Raw genomic sequence first — 24,854 nt, 5'->3', positions numbered from 1 at the left:
TTTATTAAAAATAAGGTGACCATATGGGCATAGGTTTATCTCTGGGCTTTTTATCCTGTTATATTGATCTATAGTTCTGTTTTAGAGCCAGTACCATACTGTCCTGATTACTGTAGCTTTGTAGAATAGTCTGAAGTCAGGGAGTCTGATTCCTCTAGCTCTGTTTTTCTTTCTCAAGATTGCTTTGGCTATTTGGGTCTTTTGTGTTTCCATACAAATTGTGAAATTTTTTGTTCTAGTTCTGTAAAAAATGCCATTGGTAGTTTGATAGAGATTGCATTTAATCTGTAGATTGCTTTGAGTAGTAGAGTCATATTCACAATGTTGATTCTTCCAATCCAAGAACATGGTATATCTCTCCATCTATGTGTATCATCTTTAATTTCTTTCATCAGTGTCTTATAGTTTTCTGCGTACAGGTCTTTTGTCTCCTTAGGTAGGTTTATTTCTAGGTATTTTATTCCTTTTTGTTGCAATGGTAAATGGGAGTGTTTCCTTAATTTCTCTTTCAGATTTTTCTTCTTTAGTGTATAGGAATGCAAGAGATTTCTGTGCATTAATTTTGTATCCTGCTACTTTACCAAATTCATTGATGAGCTCTAGAAGTTTTCTGACAGCATCTTTAGGATTCTCTACGTATAGTAGCATGTCATCTGCAAACAGTGACAGCTTTACTTCTTCTTATCTGATTTGGATTCCTTTCATTTCTTTTTCTTCTCTGATTGCTGTGGCTAAAACTTCCAAAACTATGTTGAATAATAGTGGTGAGAGTGGACAACCTTGTCTTCTTCCTGATCTTAGAGGAAATGGTTTCAGTTTTTCACCATTGAGAACAATGCTGGCTGTGAGTTTGTCATATATGGCCTTTATTATGTTGAGGTAAGTTCCCTCTATGCCTACTTTCTGGAGGGTTTTTATCATAAATGGGTGTTGAATTTTGTCAGATCTTTTTCTGCATCTATTGAGATGATCATATGGTTTTTATCCTTCAGTTTCTTAATATCGTTTATCATATTGATTGATTTGCATATACTGAAGAGTCCTTGCATTGCTGGGATAAACCCCACTTGAGCATGTTGTATGATCCTTTTAATGTGCTGTTGGATTCTGTTTGCTAGTATTTTGTTGAGGATTTTTGCCTCTGTGTTCATCAGTGATATTGGCCTGTAGTTTTCTTTCTTTGTGACATCTTTGTCTGGTTTTGGTATCAGGGTGATGGTGGCCTCATAGAACGAGTTTGGGAGTGTTCCTCTCTGTGCTATATTTTGGAAGAGTTTGAGAAGGATAGGTGTTAACTCTTCTCTCAATGTATTATAGAATTCACATGTGAAGCCATCGGGTCCTGGGCTTTTGTTTGTTGGAAGATTTTTAATGACAGTCTCAATTTCAGTGCTTGTGATTGGTCTGTTTATATTTTCTATTTCTTCCTGGTTCAGTCTTGGAAGGTTGTGCTCTTCTAAGAATTTGTCCATTTCTTCCAGGTTGTCCATTTTATTGGCATAGAGTTGCTTGTAGTAATCTCTCATGATCCTTTATATTTCTGCAGTGTCTGTTGTTACTTCCCCTATTTCATTTCTAATTCAATTGATTTGAGTTTTCTCCCTTTTTTTCTTGAAGAGTCTGGCTAATGGTTTATCAATTTTGTTTATCTTCTCAAAGAACCAGCTTTTAGTTTTATTGATCTTTGCTATAGTTTCCTTCCTTTCTTTTTCATTTATTTCTGATCTGATCTTTATGATTTCTTTCCTTCTGCTAACTTTGGGGGTTTTTTGTTTTTCTTTCTCTAATTGCTTTAGGTGTAAGGTTAGGTTGTTTATTTGAGTTGTTTGTTGTTTCTTGAGGGAGGAGTGTATTGCTATAAAATTCCCTCTTAGAACTGGTTTTGCTGCATCCCATAGGTTTTGAGTCATCGTGTTTTCATTGTCATTTGTTTCTAGGTATTGTTTGATTTCCTCTTTGATTTCTTCAGTGATCTCTTGGTTATTTAGTAGTGTACTGTTTAGCCTCCATGTGTCTGTATTTTTTTTACAGATCTTTTCCTGTAATTGATATCTAGTCTCATAGCGTTGTGGTCAGAAAAGATACTTGATACAATTTCAATTTTCTTAAATTTACCAAGGCTTGATTTGTGACCCAAGATATGATCTATCCTGGAGAATGTTCCATGAGCACTTGAGAAGAAAGTGTATTCTGTTAGTTTGGGATGGAATGTCCTATAAATATCAATTAAGTCCATCTTGTTTAATGTATCATTTAAAGCTTGTGTTTCCTTATTTATTTTCATTTTGGATGATCCCCTACTATGATTGTGTTCCTATCGATTTCCCCTTTTATGGCTGTTAGCATTTGCCTTATGTATTGAGGTGCTCCTATGTTGGGTGCAAAAAGATTTACAATTGTTACATCTTCTTGTATTGATTCCCTTGATCATTATGTAGTATCCTTCTTTGTCTCTTTTAATAGGCTTTGTTTTAAAGTCTATTTTGTCTGATATGAGAATTGCTACTCCAGCTTTCTTTTGATTTCCATTTGCATAGAATATCTTTTACCATCCCCTCACTTTCAGTCTGTATGTGTCCCTAGGTCTGAAGTGGGTCTCTTGTAGACAACATATACACGGGTCTTGTTTCTGTATCTATTCAGCCAGTCTATGTCTTTTGGTTGGAGCATTTAAACCATTTACATTTAAGGTAGTTATCGATATGTATGTTCCTATTACCATTTTCTTAATTGTTTGGGGTTTGTTATTGTAGGTCTTTTCCTTCTCTTGTGTTTCCTGCCTGGAGAAATTCCTTTAGCATTTGTCATAAAGCTCGTTTGGTGGTGCTAAATTCTCTTAGCTTTTGCTCGCTTGTAAATGTTTTAATTTCTCCATCGAATCTGAATGAGATCCTTGCTGGGTAGAGTACTCTTGGTTGTAGGTTTTTCCCTTTCATCACTTTAAATATGTTCTGCCACTCCCTTCTGGCTTGCAGAGTTTCTATGGAAAGATCAGCTGTTAACCTTATGGGGATTCCCTTGTGTGTTATTTGTTGTTTTTCCCTTGCTGCTTTTAATATTTTTCCTTTGTATTTAATTTTTGATAGTTTGATTAATATGTGTGTTGGTGTGTTTCTCCTTGGTTTTATCCTGTATGGGACTCTTTGCACTTCCTGGACTTGATTGACTATTTCCTTTCCCATATTAGGGAAGTTTTCAACTATAATCTGTTCAAATGTTTTCTCAGTTCCTTTCTTTTACTCTTCTTCTTCTGGGACCCCTATAATTCAAATGTTGGTGTGTTTAATGTTGTCCCAGAGGTCTCTGAGACTATCCTAAATTCTTTTCATACTTTTTTCTTTATTCTCTGTGCTAGTTATTTCTACTATTTTATCTTCTAGGTCACTTATCCATTCTTCTGCCTCAGTTATTCTAATATTGATTCCTTCTAGAGAATTTTTAATTTCATTTATTGTGTTTTTCATCATTGTTTGTTTCCTCTTTAGTTCTTCTTTACCTTGTTAAATGTTTCTTGTATTTTCTCCATTCTATTTCCAAGATTTTGGATCATGTTTACTATCATTACTCTGAATTCGTTTTCAGGTAGACTGTCTATTTCTCTTCATTTGTTAGGTCTGGTGGGTTTTTATCTTGCTCCTTCATCTGCTGTGGGTTTCTCTGTCTTCTCATTTTACTTAACTTACTGTGTTTGGGGTCTCTTGTTTGCAGGCTGCAGGTTCATAGTTCCTGTTGTTTTTGGTGGCTGCCCCCAGTGGCTAAGGTTGGTTCAGTGCGTTGTGTAGGCTTCCTGGTGGAGGGGACTAGTGCCTGTGTTCTGGTGGATGAGGCTAGATCTTGTCTTTCTGATGGGCAGGACTGCATCCAGTGGTGTGTTTTGGGGTGTCTGTGACCTTATTATGATTCTAGGCAGCCTCTCTGCTAATGGGTGAGGTTGTGTTCCTGTCTTGCTATTTGTTTGGCATAGGGTGTCCAGCACTGTAGCTTGCTGGTCGTTGAGTGGAGCTGGGTCTTAGCACTGAGATGGAGATCTTGGCAGAGCTTTTGCCATTTGATATTACGTGGGGCTGGGAGGTCTCTGGTGGACCAATGTCCTGAACTTGCCTCTCCCACCTCAGAGGCACAGGCCTGACACCCAGCCAGAGCACCAAGACCCTGTCAGCCACACAGCTCAGAAGATAAGGGAGAAAAAAAGAAAGAAAGAAAAGGTAAAATAAAATAAAGTCATTAAAAAATAAAAAAATTATTAAATATAACAAATTTAAACTAATTTTTAAAAAAGAAGGAAAGAAGAGAGCAACCAAACCAAAAAACAAATCCACCGATGATAACAAGTGCTAAAAACTATACTAAAAAACGGACAGGCAGAACCCTAGGACGAATGGTAGAAGCAAAGCTATACAGACAAAATCACACAAAGTCCACCGCCTCAGTTTTGGGATGATTCGTTGTCTACTCAGGTATTCCACAGATGCAGGTACATCAAGTTGATTGTGGAGATTTAATCTGCTGCTCCTGAGGCTGCTGGGAGAGATTTCCCTTTCTCTTCTTTGCTCGCACAGCTCCCGGGGTTCATCTTTGGATTTGGACCCTCCTCTCTGTGTAGGTCGCCTGAGGTTGTCTGTTCTTCGCTCAGACAGGACGGGGTTAAAGGAGCCGCTGATTCGGGGGCTCTGGCTCACTCAGGCCGTGGGGAGGGAGGGGCACGGATGCAGGGTGAGCCTGCGGCGGCAGAGGCCAGCGTGACGTTGCACTAGCCTGAGGCGCGCCGTGCGTTCTCCCGGGGAAGTTGTCCCTGAATCCCGGGACCCTGGCCATGGCGGGCTGCACAGGCTCCGGGAGAGGAGGTGTGGATAGTGACCTGTGCTCGCACACAGGCTTCTTGGTGGCGGCAGCAGCAGCCTTAGCGTCTCAGGCCCGTCTCTGGTGTCTGCGCTGTTAGCCGCGGCTCGCGCCCGTCTCTGGAGCTCCTTTAAGCAGCGCTCTTAATCCCTCGCGCACCAGGCAACAAAGAGGGAAGAAAAAGTCTCTTGCCTCTTCGGCAGCTCCAGACTTTTTCCCGGACTCCCTCCTGGCTAGCCGTGGCACACTAACCCCCTGCAGGCTGTGTTCACGCTGCCAACCCCAGTCCTCTCCCTGCGCTTCGATCGAAGCCCGAGCCTCAGCTCGCAGCCCCGCCCGCCCCGGCGGGTGAGCAGACAAGCCTCTCGGCCTCGTGAGTGCCGTTCGGCCCTGACCTTTGGTGCGGGAATCTTTGCCCTCCGCACCCCTGTGGCTGCGCTCTCCTCCGCTTTGCCCTCCGCACCCCTGTGGCTGCGCTCTCCTCCGCGGCTCCAAAGCTTTCCCCCTCCGCCACCATAAGTCTCCGCCCGCGAAGGGGCTTCCTAGTGTGTGGAAAACCTTTCCTCCTTCACAGCTCCCTCCCACTGGTGCGGGTCCCGTCCCTATCCTTTTGCCTCTGTTTTTTATTTTTTCTTTTGCCCTACCCAGGTACGTGGGGAGTTTCTTGCCTTTGGGTAGGTCTGAGGTCTTCTGCCAGCGTTCAGTAGGTGTTCTGTAGGAGTTGTTCCACGTGTAGATGTATTTCTGATGTATTTGTGGGGAGGAAGGTGATCTCCACATCTTACTCCTCCGCCATCTTGAAGGTCTCCGAGTCAGCCTTTTAAAAGAGAGATGGATTTATGGGTAAATAACTCTAGTTTCTAATCCCCAAATCAAAACATCCTTGTTCTTCTGTGTCAGAAGATATCTCTTCTGAAGTTTAAGTTTATCATAAACATGGTACCATCAAGAAGAAAATTAGCACCAGAGGGTGATTAGTGGCCATGTTGACAAAACAGAAAGTGTATGTGCATTTGGGTCACAGTTTACTCCCATTTACAACTTAACTACAATTTGGACGCCTTCCAGAAGTTCCTCTGTCCATTGTTAAGAACATTATCAATGCAAAATCTTAGGGAAAACTAAGTTTAGGGTGTTGGAAGCTGTGGCAGAATCAGTGAAAGTACATGTCATACTCATCAGCCTCTCATTGGCTCACTCTTAAAAAGTTCCAAGTGTTTTTCTTCATTTATATAAAAACACATCTTTTAAAAAATCTGTGAAACTAGACAAGGCTTTCCAGAGCCAGTCAGATGGGGCCAGCCCTGTGTTGGTGACGATGTTTAATCTATTCTGATGCCTTTGTGTTATTTTTGTCATATGAAACTCTCTATTTTTGAGGTTTCACATCCTGTGATTGTGAACATTAGGCAGATTATTCTCTTTAGAAGACAAATGACTCTTCCTTCGCAGCCCAGAGAAGGAAAATGCTAAGCTCACTCTACTTCCTTCCCACCTGTCTCTGTAAATATGGTGACCCCTCCCGGAAGCCACCATGGGCATCTGAATGAAGCCTCCATGGCTCAGCTCTTCAATGCATTCTTGAATTCCCCATCTGTTAATTACTCCTACAGTGCTGTCAGATAGGTGAGGATGTACCTAATCTTCCGAGGCTGAGAACTTCGATTGGTAGAGTTAAATGTTTCATTGTCAGCATGTGGTGAGCCAGTTCAGGACATTCATTAAACATCTTTTCCAATCAGAACGTACCTATTTCAAAACAGAAGTAACACCAGCTGCTCATTTGGGTCTTTTCTTGCATCTTTATGCAAGTTTTATTACATAAAACTTTCAGCAAAGGGGTAGGGTTACAGCCCAGGTGACTGAAGGCTAAACCACCATCTTTCATTTTCTGAATGGGCTGACAATGGTCAGAAAATGGTCATCGACCAACTTTTATTCAAAGTGAGTAAAAGCTGGTCATATGAGCTCCTCTGTCAAAAGGAATACCTCTCTTCTTTGCAGACCTTTCCTGTGTAAATATTTTATTTCTTACGTTCTATATTCTATTCCTTTTCACCCTCCATTATTCTGTGTTAATATCATCAAGCATCTCTTTTTCTCTCGGGTTCCAGGCACTCTGACAAATCACCATTGGAGGCAGTAATGTGGTAGAGGGCCCAGAACCAGAGCCAGTCTGTCTGTGTTCACATCTACACGCTGTTGCTCACTGTGCGTGGCCTTGGGGAGATTTTTATTCTTCTGCTGCCTCAGTTTTCTCATCTGAAAAATGGGGAGAATAACGGTAGCCTTTACTCACATTGTAGACATAAGGAGTGAATGAGCTAATGTTGGCTCACTCTCAGAATAGTGCCTGACCCATAGTAAGCCCTGTGTAATGATTTTCCACAATCTGTATTCCACATACCAACATACCGATAAGAGCCAGAAAGGTCCATGAACTCCAGATATGGCTTCTGAAGTCCTGCCTGAGGTGGGATGACCGAAAGACTACAACATGAACACTGCTCTTTTTTTTCTAAAACTCTCAATTACTGGAAAGATTGTTCCTTCTGTTAGTAATGGCCTCAGACTTCTAGTTCATACCCTTGTATTTGTTCATTTTCCTGCTCTTCCAGGCCTAACTCTGCCTTTTGGATAAAGGGAGATGTATTTTTATATATTATTATAGTCTGTATTTTATAGTATATAAAAATGTTATGTTTTTGAATTCTGGTTTTGAAATATGAAGGAAGGATAAATCTCTTAGGAAAGTTTTACATAAACATCGATTTAGCATAGCTACATAGCTCCTGACTACACCGAAAAGAAATGGAGCTGTGAGTCTTCCTAACCGTGGAGGGGAGGGTGGCAGGAGAGCCCCGTCAGGACCTCAGAGGGGATGTCTGAGTCCAACATGTGAAGTGCATTTCTGACACCTCCTGTGTGGAGTTCCACGTGTCCCTTTCCCTCTCATAGGCCATCTACAGAGATAACCATGGGAGGTTTTTCAGGCCTCAGAGGTTGGAAATTAAAATTCCATTTATACTTACCCGTGAAACTGGTATAAGATTGTCTTGGTTTTCTGCCGGAGGTCTAGCCAAGGGGGTTGGTTGTTAGCCATCCCTGAGCTGCTGCTATTGCCTTTGTGTTCAAAAATTTAGAAATGCCCTAGTCTATGTGGGTTCCCTGAACCCATCACTGGGACACTGAGAAAACTAAAGAGTTCTTATTTGCATGTATTATTTAGTTGTGCATCATTTTGGATGACTCCTTCTACAAAAAGGACAAGAATCTTTCCTTCTGTGTCTCATAAAGCAACAATAGAGGTTCTGATGGTGGAGTCACATCAAAGATCATATGGAGGGCTTCCCTGGTGGCGCAGTGGTTAAGAATCCGCCTGCCAATGCAGGGGACACGGGTTCGAGCCCTGGTCTGGGAAGATCCCACATGCTGCGGAGCAACTAAGCCCGCGTGCCACAACTACTGAGCCTGAGCTCTAGAGCCCACGAGCCACAACTATTGAAGCCCATGCACCTAGAGCCCGTGCTCCGCAACAAGAGAAGCCACTGAAATGAGAAGCCGGTGCACCGCAACGAAGAGTAGCCCCTGCTTGCCGCAACTAGAGAAAGCCCGCGCACAGCAACAAAGATCCAACGCAGCCAAAAATAAAATAAATTAATTAAAAAAAAAGATAATATAGCAGTTTTCCATTACAGATGGAATGACACGAAAAGAACAGGGAAGCAAATAAAATGTAAATCACTGGCAAGGGTAAGGCAGCCCAATCTGTGTATTAAAATACCTTGGAGAATTTGAGCAAAAGACCAGTCATTTAGATGGGAGTGAATGAGAGCAGGTCACATGATCCGTGACGTCCTGTCCACCTTCCTAAGGGAATCTGCAGGAAGTAGACTCGCCAGCCTTTGGAACATTGCAGAATGGGTTTCAGGGGAAGTCCTAGAATAGCCAGCATTACGAGCAGTAATTCTGGGGGCTGTGCAGACGTACCACCTGCTCCAACAGGCCACACGTTAGTGGCCCTCTCTCTGAAGGACAGCATGCCAAGCCATACCCATCAACCTGGAAGTAGGTGGCCTTTCTTTGTACCCACTCTAAAAGAGAGACAAAAATTAGAATAACCCAAATGTTCACTGCATCCATTTTGCCTAACAGCTTTGCAGTGCTGCATTTCCTCACCTCCCTGTGCCATGATTCTGTGGTTGGGTGGAATTTGCTCTTCACCTAGCTTTGGCATGGTACTCTCCATCTTCTGTCTCTAGTCAATAAGAGCATAAGTTCAATGAAGGCGGGGTTGGGGGAGGGGTATCAGTTTACCCACTTATTCACTGCACCTAGAATGGTATCTGAAGACTTACTACTTACCAGACATTGTGTATTGTTTCATTTACGGTTTATTAAGGAAAAAAAAACCCTACAGAGTAGGTACATTTTACAGATGTGAAAACAGAGGTTCAATCACTTGCCTAACCAAAGTAACACAGCTGGTAAGTGGTAAGCATGGGATTCCAACCCGGGGCTCTCTGTGTCTTGTATCAGGCTTCGTAACAGCTACCTGTACTGCCTTGTGTAGGCTACTGGACATAATAAATTATAAATTGCTGCATGAAGTGACAGCTATGTTACTGAAAATTAGCTTGCTTTAGGAAAATCCTAACTGAAAGCTTTTTCTAAACAAATTCCAAAACTGTTGGTGTACCTTATCATGGCACCATTTTGTGTTCTAGAAAAGGCATATAAGTACCCCTTTGTGTAGTAACTGAGATAAATCAGCGCCAGTGAGTTTGACTTTCTGTGACTATTTGTCTCTGAAGAGAAAGTGTGTGTGTGCGTGTGTGTGTGCACACGCGCGTGCGCGCGTGGGGTCAGAAGGGGACCCAGACTGGCATTTAGTGATGCCTGAGAAGAGTGGCTGTGTTCCTCTAACAGCGGCTGCCTTCTGCAATTACATTATGATTGGGGAGACCATCTATCCCAGTGACTCTTAAAGGCAAATGTGGGCTTTTGAACTGAGAGATGCACTAAGAAGGAAGAGATAGAATTCAAATAACAATGTGTAAGATGTTTGGAGAGTAAAATTATGGATGTTTCTAACTAAGAACAAACTAAACAAAAGTGGGAAATCTCCATGACGACTGAAGAGCTAAGCAGCTCGATGCCAGATTTGCCAGCAGCTCTCTCCAGAACTCACTGGAACATCCGAGAAAGAATTTAAATGGAAAACAAGTCATGTGAATTCAGGCGAATGAACCTTTGAAAGACAGGAAAGGATCCAGGTGATTGGCGTATACTGTCTCTTAGCGAAGTGGGAAAGTAAGTGACATATTCAAGTTCAAAAACACAAAGGGTGTTTTTCAATATATTTCCTCTCCTACTCCACTATTCAATACTCATTTCAAAGTTTGGTTTCCACGGTCAGACCAGTTTCTTTCCTTCCTGCCATAATGAATATATTTTTCTCCTATGAAATACAACCCTCTCCCAGAGGGGTGTGCGAAGGATTTTTTTTTTTTTTTTTTTTGCGGTATGCGGGCCTCTCACTGTTGCGGCCTCTCCCGTTGCGGAGCACAGGCTCTGGACGCGCAGGCTCATCGACCATGGCTCACGGGCCCAGCTGCTCCGCGGCATGTGGGATCTTCCCATACTGGGGCACGAACCCACGTCCCCTGCATCGGCAGGCGGACTCTCAACCACCGCGCCACCAGGGAAGCCCTTTTTCTCTTTTTAGTCCAGTAAAGCAACTAGTATTTGTTCTTGTCCTGTCTTTTTTGATGGGAAACATTGCTTTAGCACCTATTCTTCAATAATTAATCATTCATGTATTGAGTACCAGTCCTGTGCTTAAACACTGCAGGAGATTAAAAGAAAAATATAAGGCTTTGCCTATTTTCAGGGGCAAACAAATCCTACACAAAAGAAAATAATGGCAACATAAGCAAATGCTAAATTATGGAGTGCAGCTAGGAAGAGAGGCTTCATTCTTCAAAAGAGGAAGAAATCGGTAGGGAGGCCACCTTCACCATGGAGAAAAAATGTAAAGCTGAGCCCAAAACAATCCCTAGGATTTAGTCACCCAGAGGGAAAGGACAAGATTGAGGCAGGGGCTCAGCTCTTACAAAGACAAGAAAGTTCTAGGCCTGAGCCAGTGACAGCAATTGGCAACTGAGAGTTTGGTTTAATGGAGTTAACATAGGTTAGTGATTAAAAGTAAATAGACTGTGGTCTAATTCTGCCTCTACCACCTACCAGATGTGTGATGTTAGGCAAGTCACATAACTGCTCTACCCCTCAGTTGCCTTATGTTTCAGTGGGGAAATTGCCACCTACTTCTTAGGGCTGTTTTAAGGATTAAGTGAGATAATGCGGGAAAAGCACTTGGCAGGCAGGAAGCACTTACAAAATGGCGGTAGTTGCCATCGTTCTTTACTGACGTCGAAGGGGTAGAGGATTTGATGAATGGGCACTGGAAAGTCATTGTAATTCTTGAGCAGGGTATTGCCTTTAATTAATGTGGGTTTTAGGAAGATTAATCTGGCTGTGGTTTGTAGGATTGATGAAGGGAAGAGTCTGAAGACAGGGGGTTATGTCAGGAGGCTGAAAGAGTCATTTGGCTTTATTTTATGAGGAACCAAATTAGGAAGGTGGCAGTGAAAACTGAGGGGGAAGGACAGTGCTCGATAGAGGAAAGAACCTCCAGAACTTGCTGACTTGATCTACAAATAGAAAGACAAATGGTGATCCCCAAACTCTGAGTTGTAGCAACTTGGTAAGCATGCACCAGGCCGGCACTCACTCTGGACGAAGGAAAGCCGAGGTGACTGGGGCAAGTGCTACAGAAAGTGGGCCCCAGGAAGGCAGGGGCCTTGTCTGTGTTATTTTCCTTATATCCTCAGCACCGGGAACAGTGAATCACATACATCAGAGGCCCAGAAAGTATTTTTTGAATGAATGAGTAGATGGTGAGAGCATCGTGCTCCTACAAGTAAACTCTGAACAACGATATAAAGTAGATGGTGTTCCTATTTTGAGCAATAGAGCGGCCTTCCGTGAGAGGTATGTGAAGGTCCATATTTAATCGAGGAAGAAAAATGTCTGTTTCTCAAGGAAAAATTTAAAAACCGTCCATCCAATAGAAACTAGTAACTGTTGAAACTTGATACAAAGGGAATTTTCTAATTCAGAGAACATAAAATAAACATTTAAAATAGGGGGGATACCCCCACTTGTTCCGGTACGTATTGTTTTATCCTTTCCATCCTGGGTGCAGGATAAAAGAAACCCCTTATTTGCTTGTTAGAAGAAGAAAGCTCTCACTTGAAGTTCTTAGTTGGCAGATGTCAGTTGAAAGCTCTGCTTATGGAATATGCCGCAGTGTCAAAGTCTGTTGGATAATTTTAGACGAATGTGTCATGTGTGACATGGAAATATGGCATGCCATACATTAGTGATTTCCCAAGTGTTTGGAGCAGGTAGTAATGTGCTGGGGAAGTGCTCTTTATCTCTCCACACAGTGTACTTGTAGAGCAGTGGGGAAATGCTTCTGGTGGAAATTACTTTAGTCAGAAAAGGAATCCATTTACAATATGCACCTTCTAACATCTTTCAGACAATGCATTGTATTAAAGAGGCATTTTTTGATTAATGTTTTATAAACATTTTTCAGCATGACAGCTTAAAGTCCCTGTAAAATTGTAAATGTGCGCATGGTGTTCACTTCCATAAAGTCAAACGCCGTCTCATAAAGTCTAGTCGGATCCTGTCAACCACGGTGACACAGAATCAGTACCTGGGAGCATTAAAATTAATTTGCTTCATTTATGTTACCGCAGTGATCGCAAGATGAAAAGAGTCCTATATTTAAATTTTACTTGAAAAAGAAAACTCTTTTGAGTAAGTTTGTTTGGTTTTTTGAAATTATTGCCCTTTTTTTCTCCCTAGTTAATGAATGGAGTGAAAATGGAGTGATAGTCTGCACAGTAACTTTATGATGGGGTCTGGAAAAGCACAAGTCCGATCCTTCAGTGCTCTTCCTCTGAGCACTAAGATGCTCAGAGATGAAGACAAAACAGTCACTGACCCTAAGAAGCTAACAGCTTAGTGAGGGAAACACACACACACACACACACACACACACACACACACACACACACACGAAGCAAGCAGCGATAATAAATGCAGCAAACGCTAGGCTGGAACACGCCCCAGTTGGGTAAGCCTAGAGCAGAAAGGAGCCTTGGGACATCAAGGATGGCTTCCCAGAGGAGGTGGGTTAGAAACTGCGGGCTAAGGAATCGGGCAGGTCAAGAAGTGGGTGGAGGGCATCCTGGGCAAAAGGAACTCACGTGCAAAGACCGAGAGGTGAGACTTCTAGAGCCTAGAGCATGGGCATGGGCACGGGTTGGAGAGAGGAGGGGAGGAAGGGGCACCACACTCTTCATGGCTGGAGCACAGAGAGAGCCCAGGGGAGCGTGGTGAGACGGAGAGAGATTTTGTACTCAGCCTGGTTGCAGGCTGGAAAATACCCTGCAGAGGACAAGCCTGAAGGCAGAGAGATGGGTTTGGGGCGAGGGTTGGGGGGCGGGTGAGAGTTGCCCGAGCCCTGAAGGAAGGTCACGGGGAGGCAGTGGGAGTGGTCACAGAGAGGCCGGTGAGTTACCTGAGTGAGGGCCGTGTCACATGCCTCGCCCTTTAGTTAATCTGTGAAGTGAGTGCTAATTGAATGAACGATTGAGTGAATTGTTGAAAGGGTGGGTGAAGAGGATGAAAGGGTGGTGCATCACATGGGCTTCTGGAAAAAGACATAGCGATGCTCTCTGATTTGACTTGAAGGTCAAGTTTTGCCAAATTCGTGGCCAGGTGACAGAAATCGCAGTGTGGTGAGCACAGTGGCCCTCACAGTTCCAGGACTCTATTTCATTTCCAGTGTTCGTCCTGATAGTGCTGGAAACACGGCAAAGATGCCCTAGAACAGAGATCGTAAACTCGCCACTTCCAAACATTGCCAGGGTGGACTGGACCACTCAGATGTGGAATCGTAGAATAGTTACCTCCCCCTCCACCCCACCACTTCTCCCAACTTCTCTTCCTACTCTGACCCTCGAGAAAATGAAAATGCACAGGGTGGAAGCTGCCAGGAGGGCAGATGGGGAGAAACTGAAGAAAAGCAGGGCAAAGACTGAGATATAAAGAAGAGATTGCGAAGGAACTAATAATTGAAAAGGAAAGTGGATAATTGAATGATCGAGAAGTAAGGTAGAGTTTCAGACAGAGGGAACAGAAAGGTTCCCAAAACAAATAGCTTGACTTGAATCGCTGGAGTCCCCCTCCCCTCATCCGGGGATTAGCCGGTGGTGAATCCACCCTGAGAGAATGACAAGCGAAGACGCAGCAAAGGGACCTGGCCCTAATCTCCGGAAGCTAAGTTTTTCTCTCTGATGTGATTTTCAATCATATTTTTAACATTAGTCATTGAGAGTGGTGGTGATAGGAAATCTGATTAACAATTAACAAGAAGGTATTGCAGGCACACAAAGTGATGAAGAGAAATCCCTACTTCATTCGACAGATGTCTACAGCAGCGGCCAGTCACGCGGGAGCCCTCTCTTTTCCAGGCGAAGTGGATGACTGGGGTGCGAAGCCAAGTGAGAGAGGGCCTGTGTCTCCAGGGTGAGGCAGGCAAACACGCCACGCCATCAACATAGGGCACTAAAACAGTGTGGGAGAGCGGGGAGGGGACAGTGAGGAAATGAAGGAGTAATAAGTGCAGGAAGTAGCTGGAGCTGGGGGAACAAAGGAAGAAGTTGGGTTCTCAGAACCTAGAAGTCTGGAGAGGAAACAGGGGTCAGACCTTCAAGGAGGGGCACAGTGGGCTAGCCGCTGGGGCCAAACCCCAGGCCTCTGCGCCTTCTCCAGCCTTCCTCTAGTGTCCAGGGGGCCACCTGCTGACAAGGAGGAGTGATGTTTGCAGAGTCCCAGCCTGGTCTGTACAGAAGAGTGTGTTCAAAGATGAGACGGAAGAGCTGAAGAACCAGCCCAGGACCAGAAGAGACTTCATACAAAGTGATAGCAGCATCCACAGAAGGTAGAAGTTCACCTGTACACTGGAAGTTTCTTGAAGACAGTGTCAGTCTGGGGTTCCCTTGCCACTATTGGGGTAGGCCTCGCGGTTACTGAGCTCCTGGCCGCTGTGAAATCACAGGAATACCCCAGCATGGGTAGCAGGGGAGTGTGAGGTCTGCTGCCCCCGGAAGTGCTGCTGGGAGGGTTAGGGGCCCAAGGGGAGCGAGTTCCGAAAGGACTTCTGGACTAGAAAGCTCTTTGCATCCCAGGCCCTCTTCTGCTTCATGGAGCTGCCATGCCTGTGGCATCTTGAACTGAAGACCTCGGAGGCCTTGACCCTTACCTGACACAGAGAACTGGAAACCCAGGTGGCCTGGATTGCAGTAAAGACTCCACCACTTGGGAAAGTTTTCTAACCACTAATGAGGCGTTTCAGTCTCCTCATTAGTAAAATGGTGCAAACAATAGGTTTCATCAACCACCGAGAGTTGTTGTCTGTTCATATGGGAGAGCCCTTGACAGCACCTGGCCTCAAGTAAGTACTCACTGCATACAAACCGTTATTATCATTATTACTACTATCTTTTCATCACACTATGGTGAATTGATGTCGCTTCCATTAAGATACCTTGTGAACTTGCGTATTGGAGCAGCAGCCCTGTGACCATATCTGTGGGCTTGCTTGAGCTGGCTGAAGAACGACCCAGAGCCTGCCTGAACTTAGCCAAGAAAGTGTAACTCAGGTGATTTAGCCCAGCAGCCATCGTCCTTGAATTTGGGGTCAGAAACCCCTGCTCTGACCATGTTTTAGAGACACATACCTGCATATTTCTATCATTTGCTCCCTTTAGCCCCACTATTACTCCATGCCACCCCCCAACTCCTTCACATCATCCTTTTGGGCCAAATAACCTTTCCTGAAAACAGGAGTAGTATATGTTCAGGTCTTCTTCATTTCTCATTGTAGTAACTTTCTGGGACTATAATTTTTTTTTTTTTTTAGATTTTATTCATTTTATTTTATTTTTTTATTTATTTATTTTTTGGCTGCATTGGGTCTTTGTTCTTGCGTGTGGGCTTTAGTTGTGGCGAATGGGGGCTACTCTTTGTCGTGGTGTGTGGGCTTCTTATTGTGGTAGCTTCTCTTGTTTCAGAGCACAGGCTCAAGGTGCGTGGGCTTCCGTAGTTGTGGCACGCGGGCTCAGTAGTTGTGGCACACAGGCTCTAGAGCGCAGGCTCAGTAGTTGTGGCACACGGGCTTAGTTGTTCTGCAGCACGTGGGATCTTCCCGGACCAGGGCTTGAACCCGTGTCCCCTGCATTGGCAGGCGGGTTCTTAACCACTGCGCCACCAGGGAAGCCCTCTGGGATTATAATATTAAATGCTGCTTTTCAATATCTAACACTGATCTAATTCAAATCCAATAAGTGGATTAAGCATATTACTTTTAAAAAGAAAACTCCTTTGTTCTTTATATTAGTGAGAAGACAGAAGCTGTGCAAAAATCTAAATGCATCTGCTTGAAGCTTTGAGAGAGACTTTGTTTGGGAAGAGTTACGTGTTTGCAGTTTATGGCAATGATATGTGAGGCTATGAAAAAGAAAGCAGCCATGAAATACATTTTTGCATAAAGGTTTGAAATTTATTAGAAGGTAAAAATAATTGAAAAAGCAGAGCTTTCCTCACCAGGCTATCATAAAACATTATTTATGTACCATCATTGTGTGTATTTAGGAGCCTGGGTCCTTTTCAGTGGTTGTTCTCAAAGAAACAAAAAGAAAGCTAAGCTGTTAAAGCTATTCAGTTGGAAAACTGATGTACATACACAGCCGTACTGACAACTGGACCACGTTAAAGCAATTGGTGATAATAGTCAAATCACCAGTGTCTGAATTCCGTTACAGAAGCTTAATAGTTACATGTTAGGCAGCTGCTTACAAAATATGCACACCTTGCCCTGGATATAACAGAGCGGTAGACTCAGAAGTAGTATTCATTTACCTGAGTTCCGTTACAGCCTTCACTGTGGGGTTTAATCATTCAGCACAGATTTTAGAATTCATCTGCCGTATACAGTACTGCTTAAAGCGCTTCGAGATTCTTGGCCAAAAGAGAATGTGCAAAAGCCTTTATTAATGTCTATCTGGCTAAAGTACCCTCCGACTTATAGCCATATATACCATACTTTATCTTACTCTATACTTTCAGCCCCAAAGTGAACTTGGGGGCTGTGAAATGGTGCCAGGCAGGCTTCCCTAAAGACTAACAGAGTGTTTCACTACTAAGCAAGAAAAGATCCTTTTTTTTTTTTTTTAATTGTGGTATAGTTGCTTTATAGTGTTGTGCAGAAAAGATCCATTTTTAACCTCTACCTTACTAGTATGCCTCAGCCTTCCCGAAGAAACTCTATTCCGAAATCTGAAAGAGAAATTAAGGAAACTCTCCAATTTACCATTGCAACAAAAAGAATAAAATACCTAGGAATAAACCTTCCTAGGGAGACAAAAGACCTGTATGCAGAAAACTATAAGACACTGATGAAAGAAATTAAAGATGATACCAACAGATGGAGAGATATACCATGTTCTTGGATTGGAAGAATCAATATTGTGAAAATGACTGTACTACCCAAAGCAATCTGCAGATTCAATGCAATCCCTATCAAATTACCAATGGCATTTTATACAGAACTAGAACAAAAAATCTTGAAATTTGTATGGAGACACAAAAGACCCCGAATAGCCAAAGAAGCCTTGAGTGAAAAAAACGGAGCTGGAGGAATCAGACTCCCTGACTTCAGACTATACTACAAAGCTACAGTAATCAAGAAAATATGGTACTGGCAGAAAACCAGAAACATAGATCAATGGAACAAGATAGAAAGCCCAGAGATAAACCCACGCACCTATGGTCAACTAATCTATGACAAAGGAGGCAAGGATATACAATGGAGAAAAGACAGTCTCTTCAATAAGTGGTGCTGGGAAAACTGGACAGCTACATGTAAAAGAATGAAATTAGAACACTCCCTAACACCATGCACAAAAATAAACTCAAAATGGGTTTGAGACCTAAATGTAAGACCAGACACTATAAAACTCTTAGAGGAAAACATAAGAAGAACACTCTTTGACATAAATCACAGCCAGATCTTTTTTGATCCACCTCCTAGAGTAATGAAAATAAAAACAAAAATAAACAAATGGGACCTAATGAAACTTAAAAGCTTTTGCACAGCGAAGGAAAGCATAAACAAGACGAAAAGACAACCCTCAGAATGGGAGAAAATATTTGCACACGAATCAATGGACAAAGGATTAATCTCCAAAATATATAAACAACTCATGCAGCTCAATATCAAAAAACAAACAACCCAACCCCAAAATGGGCAGAAAACCTAAATAGACATGTCTCCAAAGAAGACATACAGATGGCCAAGAGGCACATGAAAAGCTGCTCAACATCACTAATTATTAGAGAAATGCAAATCAAAACTACATGAGGTATCACCTCACACCAGTTAGAATGGGCATCATCAGAAAATCTACAAACAACAAATACTGGAGAGGGTGTGGAGAAAAGGGAACCCTCTTGCACTGTTGGTGGGAATGTAAATTGGTGCAGCCACTATGGAGAGCAGTACGGAGGTTCCCTAAAAAACTACAAATAGAACTACCATATGACCCAGCAATCCCACTACTGGGCATATACCAAGAGAAAACCATAATTCAAAAAGAGTCATGCAGCCCAATGTTCATTGCAGCACTATTTACAATAGCCAGATCATGGAAGCAACCTAAATGCCCATCAGCAGACGAATGGATAAAGAAGATGTGGCACATATATACAATGGAATATTACTCAGCCATAAAAAGCAATGAAATTGGGTCATTTATTGATATGTGGTTGGATCTAGAGACTGTCATACAGAGTGAAGTAAGTCAGAAAGAGAAAAACAAATATCGTATATTAATGCATATCTGTGGAACCTAGAAAAATGGTACAGATGAACCAGTTTACAGGGCAGAAATTGAGACACGGATGTAGAGAACAAGCGTATGGACACCAAGGGGGGAAAGCGGCGGGGGTGGGTGGGTGGTGGTGTGATGAATTGGGAGATTGGGATTGACATGTATATACTGATGTGTATAAAATTGATGACTAATAAGGACCTGCTATATAAAAAAATAAATAAAATTAAAAAATTAAAAAAAAAAAGAAGCTCTATTCCCCACTCTCTTCTCTCCTCTCCTTGTTAGACAGGCTGCTAACTTGCAGTGAGAGTTACTGCTGCCCTTGAACCGACCACCTTTTCAGTTTTAATCTGTTCTAGATAGAGCTTGGAGGTTTACACAGTGAAAGGAAGATGGAAAGATTTGGTGAGTCGTTCCAGACCTTCCCTTTTTAGTTCTGTGAATATACACAAGGGAAAGGCGGTACAATCCGAAGTCCAATTTTAATGGCGTATGTCTTTAGTTTGATGACAGACTGAATTTGCCTCTAGGTTTTCTGTCTTCTTTGTTCATCAGGGATTCCAATGCTGAAGATCGTGTTTGCAGGCCATGAGTACCTCTCTTTAATATCCGTCCCCTTGCTGATCTACCACCCGGTGCAGATCCTTCTGGGAAGTGTGTTGGTGCCAACAATAAAGTCTTGGATGGTGTCAAGGCAGAAGGTGAGACTCTAGAAGAATCTTATTTGGATCCAAGTCACATTGAAATGCTATTTCTGAATCTTAGCTGTTCATATGCTTTAACTTTTGCACATATAACCTTGTTCTCAAGTACACATTCTCTTAACTAAATACGATAATAATGACGCATTAATCCAATTCAATTTGAACAAGAGGATTGAGGGCTGATTGTCCTATATTGTTATAACAGCACGATGATACTTAAAAGGTAGTTTTTAAAAGCCCTTTTTAATTTGCTCATATCGAAGGGCATATTGCAGTGGATTAAAGTTTCAGTAAATATACTCAAAATATATGTGCCCCTCTGCTCGGGTGCCCACCATCTTTGCCCACCTGATCATTTGGACGTGTCCTGATTTCACATGCCTTTCTAAATATGATAGCACCTGGATTTATCCAGAGTGTCTACTTTATTTTTAATTTTCCAGACACATAATAACTTCTTTGTACTATGCGTTTGGGAATTAAAAAATAAAATTTCAGTAGCAAAGGAGGCCACACAAGGACATCAATTTCACCACACTTGGCTCAGAAGTCTTGTTACTTATTTGATATTTGTGGATTTGATTTTCTAAATTATCAGCCAAAGTAAAATAAACTGAGTGACTCATACAAAATTTAGAGGCAGCACATACCACGGAAGTGCCCGTAGAGCTGGCTTCTTCCTTCTTCCTAGTGGCTCAGACTTTGCAAGACTGCTTGCCCCTGCTCACGAGGTGGCAAGGAGATAGCCAGTGACAGAGCACTGTGTGTCATGTTCTTAGTGTCCTGAAAATGGGACAGCCCCACTACAGCCTGTTAAGCTCTGTGTTATGCTAAGCACGCGCCAGCCTTTACCAGGTTCAGAGTGTGGGCCCTTGAGCCATCCTGCCAGCTCTGCCACCTTACCCCCGTGTGACCCTGGCCATGTTACTTCACATCTGTGTACCTCAGTCTCTGCCACACTAAGACTCATGATAACATCTACTCTTTAGAGTTGTGGAGGATTACGTGGCAGGTATTTGACAAAAGCTATCTGATATAATCTCTGTTATCATCACTGATGTTCCTTATTTTCTACAACACTGTTTGTAGCAGGCTCTGCTATCCCCCTTGAACACATAGGAACTAGGCCCGGAGAGTTGAGCAACTTGCCCAGGGTTGTGGGGGTGGGTTTACTCAGTGCTAGACTTAGGACTTGAACCCTGGTCTATGTGTCCCCCAAAATCTTTCCCCTACACCACAACGATGCTCCAAACAGAAATACAATATTGCTTTTGTTTAATTTTTGGTACTGAAGTACAGTTAATTTACAATGTTGCGTTAGTTTCAAGTGTACAGCAAAGTGATTGTTATATATGTAAGAATATATATAAGAATAAAAATATATAGGAATATATATATATTCTTTTTGAGATTCTTTTCCATTATAGGTTATTACAAGATATTGAGTATAGTTCCCTGTGCTGTACAGTAGGTCCTTGTTGTTTATCCATTTTATATATAGGAGTGTGTATATGTTAATCCCAGACTCTCCTAATTTATCTCTCCCCCCCCCACCCCCAAGATTGATTTTAGAAGGAGAGCCCTAGGTCCCCAGAATCCTGCCTGGGAAGGTAGCCCTCCAGCACCTTCCCTCCTCTTGTAATTGAACAAAAGGTTAGCAAACACCATTCTGTGCTGGGGACCACTCCAGGCTGGGGTCTTCCCACTCAGAATTGGTACAGGAGCAGTTTAGTAATTTTCTTTCTTTTACTATTTATCCCCTTTGAAAACTTCATTTGTATATATGCTCGTGTTTAACAATGTGTATATGCATGATAGACCAGAATTTATACATATAAATTTTGACAAAGAATGAAGAAAATTATTTGAAAATCCTAATACTCCATCAATAATACACAGTCATAGTGAACAGCAAATTAATCAGAATGAAGTTTTCTTCTAAATGTTTAAAAGCTCTGGGATTTATCCTGCAGAGTAACAGAAGCATTTCCAAAAGGGAGACTAAACTGGACGCTGTTCATTTTTCCCTTCACACAGAAACCACTCCAAACCAGGGGCCACTGGCTAATGTAGAATAATCCAGAAGGCTTAGAATATTTAGCCATTCCCACCTGGCCACAAAAACAAAGTGTCCATCGTAAGGGTATCCTTGAGTGTCTCCTCTGCTTTACAGACAATACTGACTGAGACCCACAGGCACCATCTAACGCACAGACGGGATGAATAGCCATGCCGGGCGTGGGGGAGGTGCCAGATTCTGCAGGCCAGTGAGGTGGGCGGGTGAATTTATTTGGATCCAGGGGTTTGGATCCTGGGTTATATAATGCTATCTAGGCGGGCCTCTTTTTCCTTCTCGTAGCATAAATTATCTGGTGTTAATTGATGCTCTCACGTTGCTCGTGGATACCGTCCAACTCTGATGTCATGTTTTCCTTTCTCGTAGGGAGTGAAGTTGACAAGGCCAACGGTATAAGGAAGGAGGTGGTCTTTCCGCAGCAATGTATATACGTACAGGGTTGTACATACAAACAGTTCTGAAGACATGTATTTGTGAACGTTGCTTCAATGCATATTTTATTTTTTTACACAAAAAAATATAACTGTTTAAGTGCCTTAAAATGGATTTGACGAGAGCGTTATTTCCAAAACCTACTTTGTTGGTTACTGCCAGGGGTGGTTCAGTATTTTGGAGTTGCTCTTTGTTTTTTTTTTCCTCCTAACACAGGAAACAGTCATCATAAGTGACAAAAAGCAAACACGTTTTCATCGTACCACCTTCTGTGCAATACAGCTCTCTACTAGCTACTGTACTATTTGGAATGAGGTCACACCATCAGGAAAATGCTCTTCTCATGACAGTGAAAATTTCCAAAGTCTTATTCACGGATACTTTGATTTCCCTTGTGATTCTTTTTTTCTGCAACTGTGACATGCCTCTTCCTTATCAACTCAGCAGGGGTCATAGATTGAATAGATGCTGAAAAGCATAAGTCATCTGCATTTCTTGACATCAGTTTTTAAGACATTCCTTCAAATAGTTTCCACTCAGAAATTCCTCAGTTCCATTACAAGAGATTGTGGTGTTCTATGTCTTAAATTTATTATAAGCTGCTTCAAAGAAAGGGCCTGATGTTTGAGTTATGAGTCAAAGTACGTGCAGTTTTCAGATAAACTGCAGGATTTGGGTTTCAAGATTCTTAAAATTATATTTCAAATGTTTTTCGTTTTTCTTCCATTATTTCTTTCTTACCTGTTTTCCAGCACACTTGCAAACTCATAACAACCAAATGTGAGACCCAAAAACGTTACAATTAGTTCGAGAGCAGCAACAATTAATGATGGATTATTTCACATTCCACAACGGAGACCAAAATGTGTTTCCTGTTACACAGATGTGCTGGGCACAAATTTCCTCTTTTAGCCAGAAGCAGCCTGTTACATCTTTCAATTAAGCACACTTAAGGCATTTGAGACAAGTTATTAATGAGAATTTCCTTGGCAGATTTGACAAATGTGTGCAACATTTAAAAAAAAATTAAATCACATTGCTCTTACAAATAAATGAAAATATAAAGGTCATAGAGGCAAACAAATGTTACATATACACATTCTGTCTAGAGAGATGGAAAGAAAAATAGACACAGAAGATGCAAAACCATTCGTCAACCAAAATATTAAGTAAAATTAGCTCCCAGTTGGGCATCAGCCTGCCATGGAGTATCCAATGTTTGCTTCTACTGTGTCTGGAAGAGCTTTCACGACCCAAATAGAGAAAAAAGCAATGTATAGAAATAAGGGAACACTTTTTCTGTTTCCTGCACACCATTCTGTCACATCCTCTCTACGTGTCTTTTCGTGATTTGACAGGTGATATTGACATCATGAGTCACACCATATCTTCAGCAGCTGTTTTGTTGTTTTATCAACAACAAAATTCATTCCTTAGAAACTCACCATGTTTACCAGTATGGTAAATTTACATTATTGTTACTACCAGCTCTCATCTTGTGTTACTTCTGACTCATTTCAATGTCACTGAACCTCATAAATTTCATAAGAGTTAGCCTGGGTGTGAGTTTTAAGGCTAGTGCCAGACCCTGCAAAAAGCTATGCTAAATAGGCTGTTTGGCAAGAATTCCTATTGTCAAGAATTTCACTTGTGTCTAAAACTACAGTAATTCTGCTTGATACTTTTGATGCTTACATATGGAGCACAGAAAGGTTTTCATGTTTTGTTCCTGCAAGCTTCTTTGAATTTCAGAGTGAATGGAATTGTCTGTCTGAGCTATCATAAAAATCTTCTCCCTAGCATTAGAATACTGATTTTTTTTCCCCCAACTTATCTACCTCTATTATCTAACACCTATAGTAGGTGTGACTATGGGATAAAATTCAACTGAAAATGATATAACATTTTACCTTTTGCTTTAAAAAAAATGTGTTCTTTTTTCACATAATCTTCTTTCCGTAGTGAATTTTGGTGGCTTTATTGATGTGTATACCTATTTCTTTTTTTTACACAAATGCTGGGCATATTTTTCCATAAAGGACAAAAAAATAAAATCAAAATCTATTTTTAATTCATGATTATTGGGGTTTAATTATTCATATCTTAAAATATGTTGTTATATCTATGCACTATCTCTTTTATGCATTTGTTTTGTCTGAATGTATTTATGAAAGAAATACGTTAGATTATATTTATGTTTGCTTGTTTTTCCACCTGGAGTTTTGTTAATGGTTGTTATGAAATTTGATTTTTTAAATGGATGAGAATGTTCATCTTTTCATGTGCTCTTTTCTAAGTTTTAAAATTTTGTGGGTTCTTCTTTTTATTCTTCCCTCTTCTGGTTAAAACTAACACACCCCTGGCTAATGTTCAGTGTTTGTTTATGCTAAATACCAAATTTTTTCAAAAGGATGGGTAAAGTAATGAAATGGATTATTTATGATGAATGGAAGATGGACATAATTCTATGATTAAACAAAGATGTTTCAGAAATCACAAGAGAACCTGTGGCTTATTTTTAACCTGATTTCAGATATACACTCATGATGCCTTCCAAGTATCTGTAGATTTCTTTTAATTCATTCCAATCCTCTTATACTATTTGTGGTTAGCTGGACATAAGTTTCATACTCTTCCCAGGTATCCATCCCAATACCCCACCACGCCATAACGTTAAAATCCAGAACCAGGGCTTCCCTGGTGGCGCAGTGGTTGAGAGTCCGCCTGCCGATGCGGGGGACACGGGTTCGTGCCCCGGTCCGGGAGGAT

At 41.8% G+C, this 24,854-nt stretch overlaps 1 protein-coding gene across 4 annotated transcripts in view; it reads left to right on the top strand.

Moving 5' to 3' along the window:
* Positions 1 to 24,581, top strand: part of SLC10A7 (solute carrier family 10 member 7) — a 252,970-nt gene extending 228,389 nt beyond the window's left edge. For all 4 annotated transcript variants that reach the window (XM_027117111.1, XM_027117113.1, XM_027117114.1 and 1 more), the window contains 2 exons: positions 19,428 to 19,573; positions 22,020 to 24,581. In XM_027117111.1, the coding sequence (XP_026972912.1) occupies positions 19,428 to 19,573; positions 22,020 to 22,049 (176 nt within the window). In that variant the 3' untranslated portion in view covers positions 22,050 to 24,581. The remainder of the gene's footprint in view (positions 1 to 19,427; positions 19,574 to 22,019) is intronic.
* The last annotated feature ends 273 nt before the right edge of the window (positions 24,582 to 24,854 follow it).

Source organism: Aethalodelphis obliquidens, unplaced genomic scaffold, assembly GCF_003676395.1.
Source record: "Aethalodelphis obliquidens isolate GAN/ISIS:26980383/991018 unplaced genomic scaffold, ASM367639v1 scaffold17, whole genome shotgun sequence".
Taxonomy (NCBI): domain Eukaryota; kingdom Metazoa; phylum Chordata; class Mammalia; order Artiodactyla; family Delphinidae; genus Aethalodelphis; species Aethalodelphis obliquidens.
This window is presented reverse-complemented; position numbering and strand designations above follow the sequence as displayed.